This window comes from Pan paniscus, chromosome 11 (assembly GCF_029289425.2).
Source record: "Pan paniscus chromosome 11, NHGRI_mPanPan1-v2.0_pri, whole genome shotgun sequence".
In the NCBI taxonomy this organism is placed as follows: Eukaryota; Metazoa; Chordata; class Mammalia; order Primates; family Hominidae; genus Pan; species Pan paniscus.
The window spans coordinates 1,362,106-1,387,906 of NC_073260.2; the positions used below are offsets into that span (position 1 = coordinate 1,362,106).

At 50.8% G+C, this 25,801-nt stretch overlaps 1 protein-coding gene across 14 annotated transcripts in view; it reads right to left on the reverse strand.

Annotated features, from left to right (window-relative positions):
- CACNA1B (calcium voltage-gated channel subunit alpha1 B) overlaps positions 1-25,801 on the reverse strand; it is a 253,949-nt gene that overhangs the window by 146,021 nt on the left and 82,127 nt on the right. For 13 of the 14 annotated variants that reach the window (XR_008626612.2, XR_008626611.2, XM_055117377.2 and 10 more), the window contains exons 11-13: positions 12,615-12,824; positions 8,140-8,252; positions 837-949 (exon numbers count right to left, since the gene is read on the reverse strand). Coding sequence is in view for 12 of the 14 variants with exons in the window: in XM_055117377.2 (XP_054973352.1) it covers positions 837-949; positions 8,140-8,252; positions 12,615-12,824 (436 nt within the window). In the remaining 2 variants the exon portion in view is untranslated. Of the gene's footprint in view, positions 1-836; positions 950-8,139; positions 8,253-12,614; positions 12,825-25,801 lie in introns of those variants that run through there. The other variant, XM_055117386.2, reaches the window with a different exon arrangement.

The following is a 25,801-nucleotide window of genomic DNA, read 5'->3' on the forward strand; positions in this document are numbered from 1 at the left end:
TCTGCTCGTTGGGCCCTGCAGCTGCCAAGGACACACACCAAAGTCCATGCTGGCCCACGTGTGTGTCTGGTAGGGTCCAGATGCTCAGGAGCCTCCGCGGTGCAGCCTTTGCTGCCGATGAGACTGCTGTGAGGAGAGTCTCTCTCTCTCTTCCCCACTACAACTCTGGCAGTGAGGGGAAGGGTTTTCACCCTGGTCCTTCTCTCACTACCTGCATCTGTCACTTCCTGGGCTTCAGTCTCTTTGTAGGCAAACTGCAGCAACTCACTTCCAGAGTCAAGTGGGACATAACTGTAAACACGGTCTTGTCACTGCCATCGTCAGCAAGGTGCAGGGTGGAGAAAGCAGGCCTGAGCACAGGGGCCAGGCAGGTGCCAGGCTGGCTCAGTGAGAAGCTCAGGACCATGGCAGGGTGCACACAGGCTCTCCAGGGGTGGAGCTGCAGGGGAGGTAGGCAGACTTGGGGGCTGGATGATGGAAAAGCTTCCATCTGATGACTTCTGTCTTCCTCATTAACTACAAAGCAAAGTCACCTTTGAAGGCTGGGAAGATGGGGTGGTGGTTTCAAGACAGGAGACGATGGGAAATCGTGGAAAGCAAGTGAACAAGAAAGCTAAAGAGTGTGCCGGCAGCACGGAGGCCAGTCAGGGATGGCCCTGAGGGCAGATGTGGCCCCACAAGGCTGTTTTGGAACCACCTTTTGTATTTAAATCAACTGTAAGCCACAGAGAGAGCTTCTGGGTGCTGTGAACTCCTGGGGACAAGCACCCTGTGTGGCTGATCCCACGCCCTCTCCACCCTACACCTGCCCTCGCCTGGGAGTGCAGGGGACGTACTTCGTGACTTTGAAGATCCTCAGCAGGCGGAGGGCCCGCAGCACACTGATCCCAAAGGAGCTTCCCGGCTTGATGGCCGCCCAGACCACTTCAAAGACGCTCCCCACGATGACCTGCAACGGGATGGCATTAGCCTTGGGTGCACCGTATCTGCACCTGTGCATGCAGATGGATGTGTGTGCACACCCTGCGTGGCTGCACCTCTCCGTAAGGAACCATCCTGCTTCCTTGTCTGACAATCAAGCCAGATATGGTAACACAAGGCACACACCTCACACTGAGCTCTTGGAACCTTTGGGAAAGGCTGTAGAGTCCCACCAGTCCTGGTACCTGCCCTCCCTCCCACCCCCCACCCCAGACACACCAGGAGGACACAGGACATGGACCAGGTTAGGCCTGCTGGCTTCCTGGCAGACCTTACAACCACCTGGTCTAATACCTCCTCTGTGCTTGACCACAGCCTGGTGACACTGGTGTCTTCTTCAACACCTCTGGAGCTGGGCAAACTTTCAGACAGCCCTGACTGTTAGACTGTTCTCTCACAGACTAGCAAAATCTGTCTCCCTGTAACTTCCCCTCCCTGGTTCTGCCACTGCTCCAAGATACTCAGATTCATAAATTGCATCTTGAGTCTTTTCTTCTCCCAATGACCAGGAAACAGCACATGCCACCAAGAACAGATTATGGCAAGCCTGCCTGTTTGTTTCATGCACTGTTGATGTTGGTGAGCTGGAATTTGTGAGCAAGGTACATGTCCCTCCTTCCAGCCATTCCTCAGATAGACTGTGAGGAGGGTCATCCTGGTCAGGGCCTGGTGTGAGGGACTCAGAAAGGACAGACCAGTGGGGCTGGAACACAGCAGACCCTTTACCACCTTCCCTCTGGACAGGACAAGCAAGGGGCCCCAAACTGAATTCTCTCCCAGGCCACCATACCTCAAGGGGCACAATCTGGGCTCACAGTCAGCAGGAGCGCCCATGTCTTCTTCATGTGTGTAATTCTCATTTCCTCTAAGCCACACTTCTGCAACTGGTGTGGAGAATTCAAATGTTGAGCCTCTCAAACTCAATTATATTGTATTTGGGACATATATTTTCCAAAGTTTCAGTCATTTCCACCAATTTCACATCAACTGCAAAGCTGATGAGCTTAACGTCAATGCTCTTACGAAGTCACTGAGAGAACGATGAATATGCTAAGACAGAGCCCTGTGGTACATCTCTAGAGACTTCCCTACAGATTGACACTAATCTGTTAACCAGCATGTCTGGGAATGGCTGTGCACCATTTATGGATCAACTCAAATGCACAGTCATCTGCTGCACATTTCTCTACGTTGTCCACAGATCGCCATTCAGAGAATATCTAACGTTCTGTCAACAACCAGGTACACCAATATGCACAGAACCTGTGATAACCCTATCAATACAACAAATTGGGTAAGCTTGCCACCCCAGTCTTGCCAAGAGTGCCATCTGTTCTTGGTGATCACATGTTGCCCTTGATCATCACCACCAACTTTTCTCTGCACTAGCAAATCATCCAGATGTTTGCCTAGGGTTGAAGATTGTAGTTTTCTAAATATACTTTCTTCTCATTGACAGTCTTCCAGCATCTGTCCTGTTTTCCACTAATTATCAAAATTTGTCCTCACTGGTTCATGTAGTAGGCAGCCTCTAAGATGGCCTCAGTAATCCCTACCACCCAGTATTCACTCCCTTGTATAATGCTATCCCCTTAAGGATGGGTTGGACCTAGTGACTCACTCTTAGTAAACAGAATACAGCAAAAGTGATGGGATGTCACCTCTGAGATCAGATTACAAAAGGACTGGTTTCTGTCTTGGGAACTCTTGACTCTTTCTCTGAACACCAGATATCATGTCATAAGGACACTCCGGCAGCTGGGAGAGGCCCATGTGACCAGGAACAGAGGCCTGCCAGCAGCCACACCAGTGAGCCTGGAAGCAGATTTTTTGAGGTCCATTGACAGCCATAATGAGCATGAGGCTGGAAGTGAATTCTCCAGCCCCAAATGAGCCTGAGAAGACTGCAGCCTCACTAGAGACTGCAAGCCAGGTGCACCCAGTTAAGCCACCCTGATTCCTGACTCACAGAAACAGTGAAATAATAAACATTTTTCTTATGCCACCAAGCTTTTGGATAATTTGTTCCCCAGCAGGAAAAGTCAATACAGATTTTGGAATCAGAAGTGGGGTGATGCTGTGATAAAAACCTAAAATGTGGGAGTGGTTTTGGAACCAGAGGATGGACACTGAGCAGCACATTAATGAAGGGCTAAAGCGCACTTAACACACAGTTCATAGAATTTTGGACATTAAGCATGCTGCACATCAGGGTCTGCAGGAAAGCGAGGAGAATTTCATAGGAAACTAGAGGAAGGGGTCCTGTTGTGTGCTGGCAGAAAATTTAGCCACACTGTTGCATGCAGCTATGTAAAAAGTAGAAAACAGGCAAGGCGTGGTGGCTCATGCCTGTAATCCCAACACTTTGGGAGGCTGAGGCAGGCAGATCACTTGAGGTCAGGAGTTCGGGACCAGCCTGACCAACATGGTGAAACCCCATCTCTACTAAAAATACAAAAAAATTAGCTGGACGTGTTGGTGGGTGCCTGTAATCTCAGCTACTCAGGAGGCTGAGGCAGGAAAATTGCTTGAACCCGGGAGGCAGAGGTTGCAGTGAGCCGAGATCGTGCCACTGCACTCCAACCTGGGCAACAGAGCGAGACACTGTCTCATAAAAAAAAAAAAAAAGGTAGAAAACAGGCTTAATCAACCAGGGGATCAACCTCAAGAGATCTCTGAGTCAAGTGCTGAAGGTGCCACCTGATGTCTTCTTGCTGCTTGTAGTCAAATATGAGAGGAGAGAGCTAAACCAAGGAAAGTGCATTAAATTAAAGGAAGCCAGGACTTGCTGGTTTTGAATATGTTTAGCCTCTCCAGATCTCAACATTAATAATGGCAAGGTCTCAGCAAAGATTTGGAAAAAAATGCTCAACACCACTAATCAGAGACGTGCAAATCAAAACCACAGTGAGATATCATCTCATGCCAGTCAGAATGGCTATTATTAAAAAGTCAAAAAATAACAGATGTTGGCGAAGCTACGGAGAAAAGGGGATGTTGGTAGGAATGTAAATTAGTCCAGTCACTGTGGAAAACAGTTTGCAGATTTCTCAAAGAACTAAAATAGAACTACCATTTGATCCAGCAATCCCACTACTGGCTATATACCCAAGGGACTATAACTCGTTCTACCAAAAAGACACATGCATTTGTTCACCACAGCACTATTCACAACAGCAGGGACACAAATCAACTTAGGTGCCAGTTAACAGTGGATTGGATCAAGAAAATGCATTATATATACACCATGGAAGACTGCACAGCTATTAAAAAAAAAAACATGTATTTTGCAGTAATATGGATGCGGCCAGAGGCCATTATCCTAAGTGAATTAATGCAGAAACAAACACCAAATACCACACGTTCTCACAAGTGGGAGCTAAACAAGGATACACATGGACACAAAGAAGGGAACAATAGACAGTGGGGAGTACTAGAGGGAGGAGGGAGGGGGAAGGGGTTGACAAACTATCTTCCGGGTACTATGCTCACTACTTGGGTGATGGGATCGCGTGTATCCCAAACCTCAGCATCACACAACATACCCATGTAACAAACCTGCACGTGTAACCCCTGAATCTAAATAAAACTTGAAATTTTAAAAAGAGAGAAAGGTGGCATGGTCTAAAGATGAAGCCAAGGGCAAGACTGTGATTTTTATTTGAGATCCCAAAACAATCAAAGGTGGTGCCTCAGAGCACTACTCAGCCACACTTTCAGGCTCTTCAAAGAGATTGAGGGTGCCTCACACATCTGGTCAATGAAGCAGGAACTTCTCTAAGACACTGGAGGTGTTGACCCTTAGCATTTCAACAGGAACACAGACAGAAAAGGTCTAAGGCCTAATAGGTGTGGGTAGAGCTTTTTTCTAATAAAGTGAACCCCAAGCTTCACAACATATCCATAAAGTTCTTAGAGGACATATATGCAGAGACATCACCAACTTGGACTGAAAGAATCAAGACAATACAAAACGAAAATAGGTCTTTAGATTCCCAAAATTCTGCCAGTGGGAAGTAGGCTGAGAAAACCATTCAGCTGAAAACCTGAACTACCTTTCATGGAAAAGCAAAGGGAGTGAGAGGGCAGAACCAAGAGCCCAGAGGGCTTCCTGTCTGTAACAATGAATCCCAGACTTTCCCGCATGTGCCCAGCTGGATTTCAGAATCCCTATGGACCAGTGGCTCAGCTTCCTGGTGTCCCCTTGCTGAGTAGGAATATCTACTGCAGTTACCCTATGCCCATCCTACCACTGCACACTGAATGTTGAGTGTAGATAACTCTCTAGTTCCACAGGTCAACAGATTAAGAGGTACCGCAGCCACTGCACTTAGGGAACTACACCGAAGGAGTCTCACCCACACCTGGACCTAACTGAGGATGAGATTCTGGAGTTTGAGCTGATACTGTAATGGATAAGATTTTGGGGAGTTGGCAGGGTGAAGGTGTTTTACACTGGGAAGGATATGAGTCACTGAGAGCCAGAGGGCAGGCTGTGGCAAGCAGCCTCTTCGATGGCCCCAGTGGTCATCACCGTCTGGTGTTCACATCCTTCCATAATACCTGCCCCCATATATTCCTCTCCCCAGCCCAGTCACTGGGCCCAGTGACTCACTCCTAACTAAAAGACTATGGCAAAACTGATGGGATCTTTCTTTCAAGACAGGGTTTCTATAGCTTCTGTCTTATGTACATACTCTCAGTTCTCTCCCTCAGACCACAGCTGAGGACATTCCGGCAGCCTGTGGAGAGGCCACATGACCAGGAACTCGGCGTTCCAGCAACCAAATGCATGAGCTTGACACCAGATTCTCCAGTGCCAGTCAAGCCGTGGAAAGACCATATCCTTGGCCTTCAACTGGGCTGAAGCCTCATGGGGGACCCTGCGCCAGAGATACCCAGTGCCACACCTGAATTCCTAAGCCATAGAAATGTGAGGCAGATTTTTGTAGTTTAAAGCTGCTAAGTGTTAGAAGAATGTGTTAGCTTATGTGCAAATTATTCCCATGTCCTGAGATCCAGTCAGTTCAGATCAGAAGATTGGAAGACATGAAAAAGATCCCTGCATCTCTGACGCCTCCATCTCTTCGGCTCCCTTGGCCGATGCACTCAGACCTTCTTTGTGACCAAGAAGTCAAAGGGTAAGAAGGGTTGTTGTCTTCCCACTGTCTACTGAAATCACAGGTCTCCATGTCTCAGAGAGCACCCTGGATGGCCACTGCCTTCCCTTCCTCAGAGATCAGAAGCACAGCATGACGCAAAACCACTACCCCCGAGGCCAGAAAGCCAGGCTCACCCACTGACTCCTCTCAAACCGATGGGCAGCCTGGGGCCAGTCACACAATGTCTGCCGTTATCATCAGTAAAATGAGACCCCTTGTGAGGATTCAACAAAATCACAGACACAAATGTCTACCACCTGTGTAAGTACAATGCTCATGAGAGAAAAAGTCCAATTAAGCTGAATTTTCTAACTGAAGCTTTACTACCACGGTCCAGGCCCCTCTCTGGCTCCTGTAAACTCTGCCGAGCTCCAAACCCTCCCTTGGGGGGCGGCACTCCTACTCCCCACTCCTTCCTGAGGAGGCAGTGCTCCCACCTGTCACTCCTTCATGGGAGGGCACTCCTTCATGGAAGGGGTCATGCTCCCACCCTTCACTCCTTTCTCAGGGGGGCGGGGGCAGTGCTCCCACCTGTCACTCCTTCCTGGGGGGGGCAGGGTAGTACTCCCACCCTTCACTCCTTCATGGGAGGGGTAGTACTCCCACCCTTCACTCCTTCATGGGAGGGGTGGTGCTCCCACCCTTCACTCCTTCCTGGGGGGGAAGTGCTCCCATCACTCCTTCCTGGGGGGGCAGTGCTCCCACCTGTCACTCCTTCCTGGGGGGGAGGGTAGTGCTCCCACCCTTCACTCCTTCCTGGAGGGGTAGTGATCCCGTTGCTCTTTCCTAGGGGGGGGCAATGCTCCCACCTGTCACTCCTTCCTGGGGGGGAAGTAGTGCTCCCACCCTTCACTCCTTCCTGGGGGGGTTAGTGCTCCCATCACTCCTTCCTGGGGGAGGGCAGTGCTCCCACCTGTCACTCCTTCCTGGGGGGGAGGGTAGTGCTCCCACCCTTCACTCCTTCCTGGGGGGGCAGTGCTCCCACCTGTCACTCCTTCCTGGGAGGGAGGGTAGTACTCCCACCCTTCACTCCTTCCTGGGGGGGTAGTGCTCCCACCTGTCACTCCTTCCTGCGGGGGTAGTGCGCCCGCCTGTTACTCCTTCCTGGGGGACTCTGCTCCCACCCTTCACTCCACCCTGAGAGGGGCAGTGCTCCCACTCATCACTCCTTGTCACTCCCACTTGTTGCTCCTTACGGGAGGGCTTGAAGTGCTCTGGTACAAAGACTTGGAGGGAGTACTTACTCCCACTCCTCCCTCCTGCCTCAGGGGGCGGCGTGCCCACCCATCATTCCCAGCCTCCAGCAGGAAGACTCAGAACTCAGCCTCTGGGCAGGTGCCGACAGTGCCACATCCCTAGGCTTTGGGTTCAGGTCCCAGGAAGTGTCCTGTGCTCCCTGCGGGGTCTGAGAATCCAGGAGATTCTCAGACTGCCCTGCCCTGCCCTCTGTGCTCAACTGTCATGGTAAGCTGTGAAACACACCGCCTCCAAGGCTTCCCCTACCTACATAAGTTGGTAAAGAGACCCAGGCCAGGGCCACCACCTCCCCCAGCCCCACAGAGAGGGCAGGACCATCATGGCCTATCATGCCCCAACCCCAGAAGTGCTGGTGGATGTACCCAAGCCTGCCCAGGGCCAGAGCCCCCCTGAGCTCCACTGGGGAGAGACTGAGCCCTCCACAGGTTTGCGAGATCCCAGGCATGGAGGTAGCTGCAGAGCCTTCAGCTGATTATGAAAGTCTATGGACAGGATCAGAAGAGGGAAGGGTGACCTCCCGCCGACAGAGAGCGGCTGAGGCTGACACTCCCATCAGTCAGGCCCGGCCAGGACAGGCCTCCCTCTGCCAGCCCCCTGCTCCTCACTGTCTTCAGGCAGCCTTTCTGACCCATGTAGGGTCACAGACCCCAGCCCACACTGGGCATGGCCTATGGGTGGGGGCTGTGTGCGCCTGCAGGAAAGGATACAGCCTGGGCCCCTGATCAGGCCTCTCACTCACCCCAAAGTCGAAGCAGTTGAAGGAGGACCGGAAGTAGCTTCTGGGCCCCAGGCCATACATCTTCAGGGACATCTCTGTGAGGAAGAGACCCAGGAAAACAAACTCTGCAAAATCTAGGAGAAGCCGGAGAAGAGGGGGATTAGCTCGAGGCCTCCTCCCACTCTGGCTCCAGCCCAGACTGGAGGACACCAGACCTCTGGGCCTTCCCAGGGCTGAGCCTTCCAGGCCTGGCCTATGGTCCTATGCTCTGAAGTCTCAGCCCAGGAAAGGAACGATGGATTCAGAGGGACACGGAGAGGTACCTGTTCCAGTCTGAAAGGTGGTGAGTCCCTAGTGCCTCTGAGACCCAGAGAAGGACGGGCTCAGCAGGAGGCAAGCTCCCGAGATCAGCCCAAGTGTGAGTTCTGGGGTCATGGGGGTGCCCCCTCCTCACCAGAGGAGGTCCTGGGGCTGTGAGGCAAAGGGCCCCATTTACCCCAAGGAGAGGCCCAGCGACAGCTTCCAGCTGGTCCTTCCGCCTCTGGCCTCACCCCAATCTCTGACCGAAGGTGGGGTCCCTCAACCTCCTTGCCAGAATCTCCCACCTTTCCACTGGGACTTCCCAGGGGAAAGACGCCTCTCCCCAAAATGTCCACGGCACTGTGGCTGACTTGTATTCTGTTCACGTTTGCTGCCCCGAGGGTAGACCTCTTCCACCACTGCACTCCTCTCCAGCACGAGGCTGCCAAGAGGCACTGTCCCCTTGCACTGTCACCAAGTCACACAGAGGTTCTTGCGGGCACAGCAGCAGTGGAGGGGGGCTGTCTTGGGCTCAGAAGTCCTGCTGACCCTTCCGGGCCTCAGTACTGAGGGAGGCCATGCTGGGGCTAGAGGTCTGTGCTGGGAATTCAAGGTACACAGACTCTGCTCACCCAGCCCAAGCAGAAAGAGGGAAGCAGCACAGAAGAACGCCGTGGCTCCAGAGCTGGGTGAGGCCACAGGCAGCAGGAGGCCCAGCGAGGCCCAGCCGCTGGCTGAGCCAGGAGTCCTAGGCGTCAGGGTGAGGCCACTGTCTCTGACTCTCCTCCCAAAGGGTTGGGCAGGGATTGGCTCTTAAACTTCTCACAGTGCTGGTCAGGCCAAAGGCACCATGGCTCTGCCAGGGCAGCAGGGACTAGGGAGGCAACAGAGCCCAGGGCAGAGCCCGCATGGAGAACAAGGCCCTGGGAGGGCATGAAGGGCAGGCCCCTGAGAGTCCACAACTGGGCAGAGTCCAGCTCGGCCTTCCCAGGGCTTCTGAATCCCCCTCTACAGTCTCTGTTGGGACACGGGACCTTCAGCAGACACAACTTCTGATAAAGCAGACACTGGAAGAGGGGGCCACACACTCTTCCCACCCCTATGCTCCTAAAATCTCCTCCACCAAGGGCTGTGCTGCACAGGTCCAGACAGCCTCGGTCGGGGGCAAGTCTGCAGCAGCCCAGACCTGGGATAAGCAGAGATGACAACTTCACAGACCACTCAGACACCGTACAAACAGACAGGAGTCTCAGGGAGCGGACACCCCGCTTTGTATGGCCTGAGGACATGGACAACCAGTTCCTTGGAGCAAGTCACCTGTAGCAAGCCTGGCCTCTGACACCAGCCAGAAAATCACCAGGCACTCAAGCTAAGCATGGGATGATAACAAGGCCAAGCAGCGTCCCTGGAGAAGCCGAGAGCCCCCTGTGAGAGGCATGGATGCCCAGCGACCCTCAGGCAGGGCTGCTCGGGAATGGAAGGATCCACCCTCAACTGAGACCACTGGACCCTACAGCTCTGACCTGGGCCTGGCTGTGCAGACCACCAGGTGTGAGATGTGGCAGGAAAGCTGTGCCCCCTGCAGTCCAGTGCAGAGCACCCCAGCAAGCCCAGGGGAATACACAAGCAGCTTGGAAAGGCCCAACACGCCTGGCCACAAAGTCCCAGAGCCCCTCTGCGTGGGTCACAAAGGCCTCGGGCTCCCCACACGAGGGGCTCGGACCCAGGGAGGAGAGGCCCCAGAGATGGGACTGCTGGCACCCACACCCTAGATCTGGGAGGGGAGGCTACCCAGGCACACACCTTGCTCCCCAGGAGACCAAAGTGAGAGCACTTTGCAAGGAACAAGTACAAGAAATGCAAATGGTAAAACTTTCAGAGAAAGAGATCTGAAAACCTCCAACATCCTGTCTGCCCTCTCACTCTCCCTAGGAACGGAGGCCCTCAGCCTCACATACTCAGCCTCCACTCTGAGGCCCAGAAAGGGCATTCATTCGTACACTCTTGTATCATGCATCCTACCAGCAGGCACTGGTGCTGTTTTGAGCCAGCATGGGGACAGAGTTCACCCTTCTCCCCAGGAGTTCACAAGCTGAGGGGGAAACAGAGACAGATCACTAAAACCAGGTTTTGTCTTCTAAGAGGATGGTGTGCTATGGGAGCAGAGGGAGGGTGAGCAAGTCTGGTGAGCTGCATAAGGCCCCCCAGGGGCTCACAGGATGGCAAGTCCTGACAGTGCCCCTCTTAACCACTCAAGCCTCAATTTTGAAGGTTCTGGCAATGCATTGAGGGCAGGTCCTTGGAGAATGGACAGCCGAGGTGCACAGAACCCACGATGAGCCCCTGCGAAGCTGCTCTAGGCTGGGCGGCCACATCCCCTCGCCTCTGGCAAGCCTGTCCTACCTACTGAGCAAGCCTCCCTCAGGCCCAGCCCGGCTGTCAGGGACACTGCCCACATTTCCCTCCAGCCGTTTTTCCCTCAGTGACACAATGAAGCCAGGAACTCCAGGAAACCACAGAGAAGACACAGTAGCGGTCTACGGTCAGGGATGCCTGTGGCCTCACCAACGCCTGGACACTCCCAGCCCTGTGCTCCCACACAGCAGATGCGCGACTGGGCTGTGCAGCCCTACCCCTACCCCACTGCCTGCCAACTCACTGCGCACCAACAGCCTCTCACGGGGAAGAACAGGCCTAGTCACTGGGTCAGGAGGAAGTCCTTGGTCCCCACCTGACCCCCAAGGGTGGGAAAACCTTAGCCGGAGGACTCAAGAGAGACACTGAACTCAGGCCCAAGCAAAGTCCCGAGGTACCACCCTGTGGGCCCCAGGACGTGTCAGTCAGGAGCTGGGACAGGCAGTTCCATGTACACAAGCTGCTTCTCGACCTGCAGCCGCCCAGGGAGCCTGAGCCGGAGCTCTCTTGGCTCCTTTTGCTTCTGCCCCTCCGCACCATCTCCCTGTTCGCAAGTCGTAGATTTCAATGTCAAGTTTGGGAAACTGTAGCCCAGAGTTCCACCCCAACACAGCCACTCTCCCACCCATGCTTCCAGGTGACCTGCAGCCCCATCTCTCCCACTGTGGAGCTGTCAGATCCTGCAGCTCAGGGAACCCTCACACTCCTGGGCAGAGCAGGTGAGGCCCTCTGGTCTACAGAGCAGGGCTCAGCCGGCCGGCTAGGGCCCTGGTGAGGCCACCGACACAGCAGGACACAGTGACAGCCAGGCTGGAACTGGGAGCTGGGATAGCTCTTCTCTGGAGTCGGAAAAGGCTTTCCTGGGTGCCTCGGCAGCTTCAGGCAAACAGGGCCCTCAAGGGGAAACTGAGGCCCTCCAGGGAGCCCCAAACAGGCCCTGTCTCCAGATCAGCTGTAGACACCCAGCAGGGTGAGTGCAGCTGACCCCTGGGGTCAGGAGGGCTGAATCACTACCTGACAGGACATAAAACATGGGTGGACACTTTGGTTTTGATCCTGTTTGTGAAGTAAGACCACAGAGCAACGCTGTATTCCACATGGGACAGAGAGTCCGAGGCTGTGACAGACCAGGCCTGGAGGGGCCCATCCTGGCCCTGGTCCTGAGGCTGTGAAGGACCAGCCCTGGAGGGGCCCATCCTGGCCCCTGTGCTGAGGCTTGTGGAACAGAACTGCAGACAGCTCACTCCACGGAAGGGCATGAATGCATCCAGATTTAGCCAATTGTAAAGAAAAATGAAGGTAACCAGGGGAACCTGGGGAGGGTAAGAAGCCAGGACTCCCCCCTCAGGAATCCGGGGCAGAATCAGCAGCCACGTGGTGGAAAGGAGCATGGGGCTAAGTCCCCTGTCTGTGGGTCTGAAGCCCTCTCGGGGGAGGACACCCATCTGCCTGGCCTGACTCGCCCCTGGTCGTCCCACATATATCCTGCCCTGGGTGCCTTGGACCCCTCAACCAGTCTCACACTATGCTGAGGGACAGGGGTCTAGCAGATCCAGCTGTGCTTTCTGGAACCCAGGGGCTGGAGAGGCCACCCTCCAGCTCTGGACACACCCCAGGCCCCCACAGAGGCTCCTGGGGGCTGACTAGGGCTGTGGGATACTTTGGGCAACATGGGGGTGGGTCCCGTCCCACCTGGGGTAGCCCCAGGGCATGGACCAGGGTTTCCAGACTGAGAGCAGAGATGCTCAGGAAGCACCTGAGGGAGGGACGGGGATACGTACACAGGGTCGTGGTAAGCCGCCGCGGCTGGTTGTAATGCACCATGGCCACACACAGTGTGTTCAGGGCCACCACGCACAGCACCACCCAGTAGAAGCTCTGAGCCTTCACCATGCGCCGGATAAAAAACCGGAACATCTTCTCCTTCCTCCGGAAGTATGACGAGCTCTCTGTCTTCCCGCTCTTGAGGCTGGCGCGGGCGAAGGGGGATCCTGAGGGGATGGGGAGTTACTGAGGATGTGGGGACCAATGGGCACCCGCCTACCCCACCTGTGGACCCCCACAGACGCACTCTGGAGGACACCTGCCCCCAGCCCCAGCCGGTCACAGACAATTGTGCCAGTGACCCCTGTGACCTCCACTTCACAGCTGAGGGAACCAAGGCCCTGATGATCTCCATGGTTACTGGGTGCCAGATGTGAGAGCCAGATTGAAGTGGATGATCCGTACTCACTTCTCTAGTCCCCAGCATCCCCAGCCACCTTCTAGGAGCACAGCCCTGATGCCCCCAGGCCACTCTCCATGAGCACCCCAAGCTTTTTCCCCTGAAGACATAAATCTGAGTTAGTCCCTCCCCAGATCCCATCTCTTCAGCATAGCCCACGGAGCCCTGCAGCATCTGGCCCTCCCTCTCTCTCCCTCCGGACTCAGGGGTCAGCACGCATGGGCTGCCTGTTTTCTAAGCAGTTTTCCTGGAACACAGCCAAGCTCATCGGTTTACGCATGGTCCATGGCTGTTCAATGTCCACAATACTTACTGTTGGAAACTTTGTCTACCTGCTCCAGCCTGACTGCTTCTCTACCCTGCTCACCACCCAACCCAGCAGCCTCTTCCCATGTCCACGCACACCAGTCCTGCTGTGCCCTGGCCCTTCACACAATATCCCAAGTGTGAAATGCGTCCCTCACTGGACTCCTTCCCACACACTTTCAAGTCTCAGCATTAACGTCAGCTGCACAGAGCACCTGCTCTGGGCACACCATTTAGAACAGGGCCCTCGGCTCACCTCCGACAGTGGCCCTGACCACATCACCACCTGTCACTGTGTTTTATTGTTGACCTGTTCCATGCCCAAGTCCCAGACAAGACTGTAGGCTCCATGAGGACAGGGCCACATTGTCTTCTTCACCACTGAGCCCCTCACACTGAGAGGGGCTTGATCAATGCTTAACAACTGAGGGAAGGGTCTCTATGAGGATTCAGGTGTGTCTGTACAGGAGCTGGCTGTGTCTCTGCAGGAGAGCACATCTGCCTGTGTAAGGGTTTCTTAGTTTGTGCACTAAGCCTGGCCATGTGGGTGCCTCTCAGTGTTCTCAGAGAGCAGACAGCTGTGCCCCAGCCATGGGTCTCTCAGTGGGCTTTGAATACCTGGGCTTGAGCATGGGGTCCCTGTGTGAGGATGTGGGGAGCAGTGTATGCTACATGTACTTTCTGTGTGTTTGTACACACATGCATATGTGTGCACACCCAGGTTCTCAGTGGCACAAAAGAGCAGGGGCAGTGTGGGCATGTGTGCTATGCATATTTTCTGTTTGTACACACGTGCATTTGTGTGCACACCCAGGCTCTCAGTGGCACGCAAGAGAGGAAGTGTGTGAGCATGCTTACTATGAGCACTGTGTGTTTGTACACACATGCATATGTGTGCACACCCAGGCTCTCAGTGGCTCTCATAGCTCGTGTGCTATGTGCACTTTCTGTGTGTTTGTACACATGTGTGTACATGTGCACACCCAGGCTCTCAGTGGCATGTGGCCAGCCCTGCTGAAGGCCAGGGATGACCACTCCCCACAGAGGCAGCAGTAGGGCAGGAGGGAGGCAGGTGTGCAATGCAGACAAGGAGGGGCACACACACCGGCAGAGCTGTGCACAGAACAAGCCCACACACTCTGAACCCCCCATGCACCCACACACAGTTGTGCAGGAACACAGGAGTCACACACACACATGCTTCACAGCACACATCCAGCCTGACCACGCTCACTTTTGAAGATCCAATGAGATGCTCACACAGACACACTCCTCAGTGCACATGAGGCACACACCTGTGAACACAAACAGGGCCACACTGGGAAGGAGGGAAAGAGAACACGTGACTCATGTAAACCCACTGTGTCTGCACACACACGTGGCCAGGAAGACAAGCAACAAATTCTCCAAAGGGGACTCTGTGGCCATCCCCACCAGCCAGTAAGAACCAGTCAGCCTCTGCTATGAGAAAGGCCTCATAGAAATGCTGCCCTTTCACAATGGGCCACAGCCCCCCCCAACACACACATCTTCCTGTGCCACACAACACAAGACAACCACACACATCCTCGCCTGTCACAGGCACAACCATAGTCATGCCAACAGCCGTATTTGCACAGAACCACACTCCCCAGACATTGCCCTTAAAGTCCACCAGTTCCTTGCTGTAAACATCGACTTTAGAGAAGCCAGAGGCGCCAGAGCAAGGGGACTGAGCAAGACCTAACAGAGGGACTCCTGATCCAGACGCCCTGGGGGAGAGCTGGGTGCAGCCCCTCACATCCCAGCTCAGCAACCCCAGCAGCACCCAAGACAGGTGCATTTGTTCCCCGGGGATGAGGCACAGGTCCCTAAGGACAGCAAGCAGCCACTGTGGGCTCCAGTCTGCCCCAGTAAAAGCAGAGAGTCTACAGGAAACGCAGAAACATCTCTGGAATCACAGCTTTGGGAAAACCAAGAGAGACTGGGCTTCTTTTCAGCTTCCTGCATTTTCCAGGGTTCACTTAATTAGCATATATTCTTTATAATGAAAAAGCTTATTTCAAGAAAAATGATATGACATCTTCAAGCTAGGGAGAAATTCCATATTACATTAACCTATGAATGATGACACAGTGAAGTACTGCTGAGAATAGGGCCTGACTGCTGCAAATACTTAGATTTCTTTCTCTTGTGCCCTAAGGCAGACTCTTTGCTAGTCCTGGGTAACCCCCATTTGTTCAAAAAATGTGTACAAATTGTGCCAGGCCCTGACCAAAGCCCAGAAAACACAAAATGACCAAGATCCATCCCTGTTCTCAATAACCCTTCTAGAGGACAGTGGGGAGACAGACAAGAAAGTGTTTCCTTCCAGTGCAGCTGCTGTATTTGCCACTGGGGGCAACAAAAGTGACGTGAGGCTAAAGCACGAGCTGATGGAGGCCCTAATGGCTGTCACCCCTGGCCCTCGTGCACATCACGCAGCCTGGAGATTCCTCAACTGAAAACAGAGCACAGTCACCTGTACCTCACAAGGTGGTGTGGGATTCAGTGAGACAGCACAGGGCCAAGCTCAGCGGGGCTCAACCAGCTCACAAGCTGGGTTATGGGCAAGCCTGGGGTGGTGACACAGCCAGTCCTCAGGCAGAAGGCAGTCGAGGGCACCACAGCTTCGTCTCCTCCCCACCAGGCCCCAGGCCCCAAGCCCACCCTGAACCAACAGTGGAGGCCAGTGGGTCCTGAATGTAAGTGAATCCTCGGTGTCTGCTGGGTACCCAGAAGGAAAAGTCAACAAAGGCCCAGAGATCCAAGTATAGCAACACATAACTCAAAATAAAACAAAACTAAAAGAGAGAGAAAAAAACTTTTAGAGAAGAAATAAAATTCTTTTCTGAAACCACTCAGCAGATGAAAAAAAGGGGAGTTCAGTCAAGCGCAAGCAGCATCTCCAACGTGGAGGTGAACGCGAGCTCAAGGAAGAGGGCATGGACTGACAGGAGCAGAGCAAGCAACACCACGTGAAACAGGAGGGGCTCCAGATGCAGGAGATCAAGAAAAGGAGACAGAATAATGAGACAAACAGAGGAAAGCACTCCGCGCCAGAGGGGCCCTGAGCCTGCAGTTTGAGGGGCAGACAGAGAGCAAGTCACTGACAAAGGAAAAGCATCCGAGTGTCCGATGCCTCATGTGCAACAGGAAATGAGAGAGAGAGACACTTGCAGTGGGCACAGCAGCCTGGATCTCGCTCCTCAGTGGGGAACAAGGAAGGGCACCTGAGAGGACACAGGAACTCGAAGAGTCAGCCACCACCAACACCCCCATTCATTTCAGGGGAGAGCAGCCGAGTGACAGGACAGAGTTAAAATGGAGGAGACAGTCCTGCAGTGAGCAAGGACTGAAGAGAAGAGAAGATGCTAAGGTAAACCTAGGTGACTGAGGGTAGGGCTCTGAGAGCGGGCAACAGGAATGATAGTTGAGGGCCCCTGGGCATAGGGGAGCCTGTGGGGGCAGTCTGAAGGGACGGGTGACAGTCAAGAATGAAAAGTGAACACCCTCAAACCAGGATGCGGAGGCAGGGCAAGTACTGGAAAGGCTGTGACTTACTGGGTATGGGTGGAGGCAGAATAAAGGGAAATAGACCAATTTAGTGATGGAACTAGTACATCTTGGTACTAAAGATGCTAAAGAAACAAAAACAGTAAAGAGGTACGTTGACAATTATGAGAGCAGGGAAGGGAAGGTAACCTTTTGTGGAACAGAAGAATTAGAGTAAAAATAAGCAAGGGAGGAGAGGAGCAATAAGCAGCAACTTGATTAAAGCAGCAAAACTTGGGATGAAGAATAGAGTCAAACATTATACTAAATAGAGAGAGACTGGATTCACCCATTACCATTAGAAACAGAGACCATACAACTGGGTTTTTTTTTTTTTTTTTTAAAAAAAAAAAAAGCAAAACCATCAAGCCAGGCATGGTGGTGCACACCTATAGTCCCAGCTACTCAGGAGGCTGAGACAGGAGGATCATCCTGGGCAACGTAACTCTGTCTCTTAAATACATAAATAAAATTTTAAAAAATTGGCTGGGTGCGGTGGCTCACGCCTGTAATCCCAGCACTTTGGGAGGCCAAGGCGGGCAGATCACGAGGTCAGGAGATCAAGACTGTCCTGGCTAACATGGTGAAACCCCTTCTCTACTAAAAATACAAAAAATTAGCTGGGCGTGGTGGCACGTGCCTGTAGTCCCAGCTACTTGGGAGGCTGAGGCAGGAGAATGGCTTGAACCCAGGAGGCAGAGGTTGCAGGGAGCTGAGATCGCACCACTGCACTCCAGCCTGGGTGACAGAGCAAGACTCCGTCTCTTTAAAAAAAAAAAAAAAAAAAAAATTAAAAAAAATTTTGGCTAGGCACAGTGGCTCACGCCTGTAACCCCAGCACTTTCAGAGGCCGAGGCAGGCAGATCACGAGGTCAGGAGATCGAGACCATCCTGGCTAACACGGTGAAACCCAGTGTCTGCTAAACAAAATGCAAAAAATTAGCCAGGCCTGGTGGTAGGTGCCTGTAGTCCCAGCTACTCAGGAGGCTGAGGCAGGAAAATGGCATGAACCCGGGAGGCAGAGCTTGCAGTGAGCCAAGATCGCGCCACTGCACTCCAGCCTGGGCAACAGAGCAAGACTCTGTCTCAAAAAAAAAAAAAAAAAAAAAAATTTAAAAGGCAGAACCCAGGTAAATACAATTTACAAGAACACTTAAAATGATAAAGAAGAGCTGGAAATGAAAGGAAAAGAAAGGTACCAGGCAAATGCAAGTTAAAAACCAAAACCAGTGATAGCAACAAAAAGTAGAACCAATGACATTCAATGTCGACAAGGTGCAACTGTCCAGCAGAGGAACTGCACAGATTAAGAAGGTATTGTGTGATGAAATAAAGCATAATTTAGGAAGAAGATGTAACAATCATAAACTTTATATTGCCCAAACTATACAGTGACTAAATATATAAACAAAAGTCACTAGAAATACAAGAGGAACTTCATAAAAAATAAAATGAGCTGGGCACAGTGGCTCACACCTGTAATCCCCACACTTTGGGAGGCCAAGGCGGGCGGATCATGAGGTCAGAGTTCAAGACCAGCCTGGCCAACCTGGTGAAACCCTGTCTCTACTAAAAATACAAAAATTAGCTGGGCGTGGTGGTGGGTGCCTGTAATCCCTCTGAGGGAGGAGAATCGTTTGAACCCAGGAGGCAGAGGTTGCAATGAGCCAAGATCGCGCCATTGCATTCCAGCCTAGGCGACAGGGTTAGACTCTGTCTTAAATAAATAAATAAATAAATAAATAAATAAATAAATAAAATGAAGTAGGACTACAGGCACGCACCACCATGCTCAGCTAAGTTTTTAATTTCTTTGTAGAGGTGGGATCTCACTATGTTGTCCAGGCTTGTCTCAAACTCCTGGCCTCAAGCAATCTTCTGGCCTCAGCCTCTCAAACTGCTGGGATTACAGGCATGTGCCACCACGCCCGGCCAATAGACTTGATTTTAATAAATATACCTATAATCCAATATCTTTTAAACACAGGACACAGGAGGGGCAGGGCAGGCCACCACCTTGGTCATTCAGGCTTCTCAGCCATTCCAGCCTGTGGGACTTGGAAAGCTCAAACTGATCAGGGAACGAAGGCATCTCCAAAACAGCACAGCTGCTCTATCAAAAAGCAGCCAGGCCGCTGCTTTAAATGGGTCCTTGATCCCATTCCTCCTGACTGGGTAAGACCTCCCAACTGGGGTCTCCAGCCACCTCCTACAGGCACATTCAGGCCAGCAATAGGTCAGCACCCCCTGGGACAAAGCTTATAGAGGATGCGGCAGGATGCCATCTTTGCTGTTTCACGACCTTCACTGGCGATACCACCAAGTACAGGGAAAACCAAGGCAACTAGGCTCTGGAGTGGACCCACAGAAAACTGCAGCAGCCCTAGGGAAGAGAGGCCAGACTGCTAAAAGGAAAGCAAACAAACAGAAAACAACAACAACAACAAAACACAAAAACCCCATCCAAAGGTCAGCAACCTCACAGATCAAAGGTGGATAAGCCCACAAAGACGAGAAATAATCAACACAAAAATGCTTAAAACTCAAAAAGCCAGAGTGCCCCTTTTCTTCCAAATGACCGCAACACCTCTCCAGCAAGGGCTCAGAACTGGGCTGAAACTGAGACTGTTGAAATGACAGAAGTAGGCTTCAGAAGGTGGGTAATAATGAACTTCACTTATGAGGCTATAAGAGCATGTGGTAACCCAATGCAAAGAAGCTAACAATCATGATAAAACAATACAGGAACTGATAGCCAATACAGCCAGTTTAGAAAGGAATATAACCAACCTGTTAGAGCTGAAAAACACACTACAAGAACTTCACAATGCAATCACAAGTATTAATAGCAGAACAGATCAAGCAGAGGAAAGAATCTCAGAGCTGGAAGACAATTTTTCTGAAATAAGACAGGCAGACAAAAACAGAGAAAAAAGAGTGGAAAGAAATGAACAAAACCTCTGAGAAATATGGGATTATGTAAAGAGACTGAATCTATGACTGATTAGGATACCTTAAAGAGACAGGGAGATTGGAACAAGTTGGAAAATGTACTTCAGGATATCATCCAGGAGAAGTTCCTCAACCTAGCAAGACTGGCCAACATTCAAATTCAGGAAATGCAGAGAGCCCCAGTAAAATACTCCATGAGAAGATCATCCCCAAGACACATAATCATCAGACTCTCTAAGGTTGAAGTGAAGGAAAGAATGTTAAAGGCAGCCAGAGAGAAAGGCCAGGTCACCTGCAAAGGGAATCCCATCAGACTAACAGTGGACCTCTCAGTGGAAACCCTACAAGCTAGAAGAGATTGGGGGCCAATATTCAACATTCTTAAAAGAATTTCAAATCCAGAATTTCATATCTGGCCAAATCAAGCTTCATAAGTGAAGGAGAAATAAGATCCTTTTCAGGCAAGCAAATGCTGAGGGAATTCGTTATTACCAGACCTGCCCTACAAGGGGTCCTAATGGAAGCACTAAATATGGAAAGGAAAAACCATTACTAGCCGCTGCAAAAACAAACTGAAGTAAACAGACCAGTGACACTATGAAGAAACTACATAAAAAGTCTGCAAAATAACCAGCTAGCATCATGATGACAGGATCAAATCCACACGTAACAATACCAACTTTAGGCGGGCCATGGTGGCTCACGACTATAATCCCAGCACCTTGGGAGGCCGAGGCAGGCAGATCATTTGAGGTCTGGAGTTCAACCAGCCTGACCAACATGGTGAAACCTCATCTCTACTAAAAATACAAAAAAATTAGCCAGGTGTGGTGGCACATGCCTGTAGTCCCAGAGATACTTGGAAGGCTGAGGCAGGAGAATCACTTGAACTTGGGAGGCGGAGGTTGCAGTGAGCTGAGATCACGCCACTGCACTCCAGCCTGGGCGACAGAGTGAGACTGTCTCAAAAAATAATAATAATAACAATACTAACTTTAAATGTAAATAGGCTAAATGCACCAATTAAAAGACACAGAATGGCAGGCAGGTTAAAGAACCAATACCCATCAGTATGTTGTCTTCAAAAGACCCACATCGCATGCAAAGACACACATGGGCTCAAAATAAAGGGATGGAGGAAAATTTATGAAGCAAATGGAAAACAGAAAAGAGTAGGGGTTGCAATCCTAGTTTCTGACAAAACAGACGTTAAATCACCAAAGATCAAAAAAGATGATGAAGGGTATTACATAGTGGTAAAGGGTTCAATTCAACAAGAAGAGCTAAGTGTCCTAAATATGTATGTACCCAATACAGGAGTACCCAGATTCATGAAGCAAGTTCTTGGAGACTTCAAAGAGACTTAGACTCTCACACAATAACAATGGGAGACTTTAACAACCTACCAACAATATTAGGCAGATCATCAAGACTGAAAATCAACAAAGACATTCAGGAGTTGAACTCACCTCTGGATCAAGTGGACCTGATAGATATATACAGAACTCTCCACCCAAAGACAACATAATATACATTCTTCTCATCGCCACACAACACTTACTCTAAAATTGATCACATAATTGGAAGTCAAACACTCCTCAGCAAATGCAAAAGAACTGAAATAATAACAGTCTCTAAGACCATGGTACAATCAAATTAGAACTCAAGATTAAGAAATTCACTCAAAACCACACAACTACATGCAAAATGAACAACCTGCTCCTGAATGAATTTTGGGTAAATAATGAAATTAATGCAGAAATCAAAAAGTTCTTTGAAACTAATGAGAACAAAGATATAACATACCAGAATCTCTGGGACACAGTTAAAGCAGTGTTAAGAGGGAAATTTATAGCACTAAATGCCCATACCAAAAAGAAAGATCTCAAGTTAACAACCTAACATCACAACTAAAAGAACTAGAGAACCAAGAGCAAACAAACCCCAAAGCTAGCAGAAAACAAGAAATAACTAAGATCAGAGCTGAACTGAAGGAGATAGAAAACATGAAAAATCCATCAAAAAAATCAATGAAAACAGGAGCAAGTTTTTTGAAAAAAAAAAAATTAATAAAATAGATAGACCACTAGCTAGACTAAAAAAAAAGAGAAGAGAGAAGATTCAAATAAACACAATCAGAAATGATAAAGGAGATATCACCACTGACCCCACAGAAATACAGACAACCATCAGAGAATACTATAAACACCTCTATGCACATAAACTAGAAAATCCAGAAGAAATGAATAAATTCCTGGACACATACACCTTCCTAAGATTGAACCAGGAATAAATCGAATCCCTGAAAAGACCAATAATGAGGTCTAAAATTGAGGCAGTAATAAATAGCCTACCAATCAAAAAAAGCCCAGGTCCAGATGGACTCACAGCTCAATTCTCCCAGAGGTACAAAGATGAGCTGGTATCAATTCTACTGAAACTATTCTAAACAATTGTAAACGAAGGACTCCTCCCTAACTCATTCTATGAGACCAGCATCATCCTCATACCAAAACCTGACAGATACAACAAAAAAAGAAAACTTCAGGCCAATATCCTAGATGAACATTGATGCAAAAATCCTCAACAAAATACTGGCAAACCAAATCCAGCAGCACATCAAAAAGCTTATCCACCACAATCAAGTAGGCTTCATCCCTGGGATGCAAGCAAGGTTGGTTCAACATACCCAAATCAATAAATGTGATTCATCACATAAACAGATCTAAAGGCAAAAACCACATGATTATCTCAATAGATGCAGAAAAGACCTTCGATAAAATTCAACATCCCTTCATGTTAAAAACTCTTAATAAACTAGATATTAAAGGGACATACCTCAGAATAATAAGAGACATATATGACAAAGCCATAGCCAATATCATCATGAATGGGCAAAAGCTGGAAGCATTCCCCTTGAAAACCTGCACAAGACAAGGATGTCTCTCACCACTCCTATCCAACATAGTATTGGAAGTTCTGGCCAGAGCAATCTGGCAAGATAAAGAAATAAAGGGTATTTACATAGAAAGGGAAGAAGTCAAACCATCTTTGTTTGCAGATGCCATCATCTGAGCCCAAAATCTTCTCAAGCTGATAAACAACTTCAGCTAAGTCTCAGGATACAAAATCAATGTTCAAAAATCGCCAGCATTCTTATACACCAACAGGCAAGCTGAGAGCCAAATTATGCATGAACTCCCATTTGCAATTGCCACAAAAAAATAAAAATAAAATACCTAGGAATAAAGCTAGGATGTATTCCCTATTATTAAATAGAATACCCTACTTAATAAACGGTGCTGAGAGAACAAACAACCCCATTAAAAAGTAGGCAAAGGCCATGAACGGACACTTCTCAAAAGAAGACATACGTGTGGCCAACAAACATGAAAAAAAACCAACATTACTGATTATTAGAGAAATACAAATCAAAACCAAAATGAGATATCATCTCACCCCAATCAGAATGGCTATTATTAAAAAGTAAACAAAACAAAACAAACATGCTGGAGAGGTTGTGGAGAAAAAGGAACACTTTACACAGTCTCCAGAGAGACCCTTATACCACAGAGGCCAGAGGGTGTCACCCCTCTGCAAACCACCAGGGCGGCCTGGGGTCCTGGCTGGAAGTGAGCCTGTCTGACTCTCAGGTTTCCTCGACCGCTCCCGACAGCCCACGGCACCTCACTCCAGCCGCGCTGGCCTCCAAGACGTTCCCCACACCTGGGTGCCAAGCACAGTCTTGCCTCAGGGTCTTGGCACTCGTTGCCTGGAATGTCCTTTCCCAGAGGTCCCTCAGGCCGACCTCACCTCTCCCCTGACCTCCCCTCTCTCCCCTGGGCATCCCTCAGGCTGACCTCCCCGCCCTGGCGGCGTCTCGCATCTCCCCTCTCCTGGGTGTCCTTCAGGCCGACCTCCCCTCCCGGGTGGTATCTCCCCTCTCCCAGGTATCCCTCAGGCCGATCTCCCCTCCCACGCGGCGTCTCTCAGGCTGACCCCCTCTCCCCCTCCCCCACACTCCACCGCCGCGTCCCTCAGGCCAACCCCCCCTTCCCGCTCCCGTACCTCGCCACCCCACGCCCCGTGTCCCTCAGACCGACCTCCCCTCTCCCCGGACCTCCCGTCTCTCCGGGTGTCCCTCAGGCCTAACTCCCCTCTCCCGGCTTCCCTCCGGCCGACCTTCCCTCCCCCTCACCCTCACTCAGGCCAACCTTCCCTCCCCGCGCCACACGCGTCCCTCAGGCCAAGCTCCCCTCTCTCTCCAGGTCGGCCTGAGAGTAGTTCCTCAGGCTGACCTCCCCCGCCCCGGCGTCCCTCAGGCTGACCTCCCCTCCCCTGGCTTCCCTCAGGCCAACCTCCCCTCTCCCCCGCCCCGGCGTCCCTCCGGCCGACCTTCCCTCCCCCTCACCCTCACTCAGGCCAACCTCCCCTCCCCTGGCTTCCCTCAGGCTGACCTCCCCTCTCCCCCGCCCCGGCGTCCCTCAGACCGACCTCCCCTCTCCCCGGACCTCCCGTCTCTCCGGGTGTCCCTCAGGCCTAACTCCCCTCTCTCTCCAGGTCGGCCTGAGAGTAGTTCCTCAGGCCGACCTCCCCTCCCCGGCGTCCCTCAGGCCAACCTCCCCTCTCCCCCGCCCCGGCGTCCCTCAGGCCGACCTCCTCACTTCCTGCAACTCTTTTACTCAAAGGCAGTCTTTTTCCTCAGGCCTTCTACGGCCATGAACTTCTGGCACCGCCCCCCCTCCGCACGCTTCCACTCCTGCCTTCCTGACCTCTTCCTCCTCCGGACAGGGGCTCTGGCATGCGGCATATTTTCCTTACTATCTTATTTGTTGTTTGATGCCCCCACTGGACGGAAACTCCAATGATGACGGGCCTTTTTTATGAGTTTCTCCAGTGTGGCGGCCCCCATGCCTCCGCTGCTGGCACGTGGCGGGCACTGGATAGACATTTGGTGAATGAGGCACAAGCACTCGACACAGGCGAGGTTAAGAGAATCGCCAGAGAGCCAGTGCACAGCGCCGCAGAAAGGGATCCCAACACCCTGAGAACGGGGCGATTTCCTAACAAAGCCTGAGTCAGAACACTGGTCCAAATCCTTTTTTTTTTTTTTCTTTTTTGGATTATATAGATTCACAGTTTTATCTCATCTATAAAAAAAGATAATTCCAGTGTTATTTAAAGGATTCCAAACCATAGATAAAGACATTTTAACTCTTCATTTTACAAAATCAGAATAAAAACTCTAGATAAAATAGCAATAGAAGGAAACTATTTAGCTACCACAATCATATAATAAATTGTTTAAAATTATAAGATGGACCAGGTGTGGTGGCTCACACCTGTAATCCCAGCCCTTTGGGAGGCCAAGGTGGGTAGATCACCTGAGGTCAGGAGTTCGAGAACAGCCAGGCCAACACGGTGAAACCCTGTCTCTCCTAAAAATACAAAAAATTAGCTGGGCAGTTGGTGCATGCCTGTAATCCCAGCTACTCGGGTTGCTGAGGCAGGAGAATCACTAGAACCTGGGAGACGGAGGTTGCAGTGAGCCGAGATCGCACCATTGCACTCCAGCCTGGGCAACAAGAGCGAAATTTTTGTCTCAAAAAAAACTTAATTAAATAAAATAAAATTATAAGATGATAAAACATTCAGATCTATGATACACATTGGTATCTCATTATTGTCAAAATAAATACAAAATAATTTACAAATAAACTCACTAGAAAACTGTATAGCATATGGGAAGAGTCACCAAAGGCCAAGTCCAGACAGGGAACAAACATTTAGAAAGAGGGCCAGCATCACGGACAGTAGGAGAAAGGAAAATTGTAGTGCCAAAGAAATATTACTCTACACCCATCAAATTGGCCTCAAACTGGGAAAAATCAAAAGGAGCCGTCACATAGCACT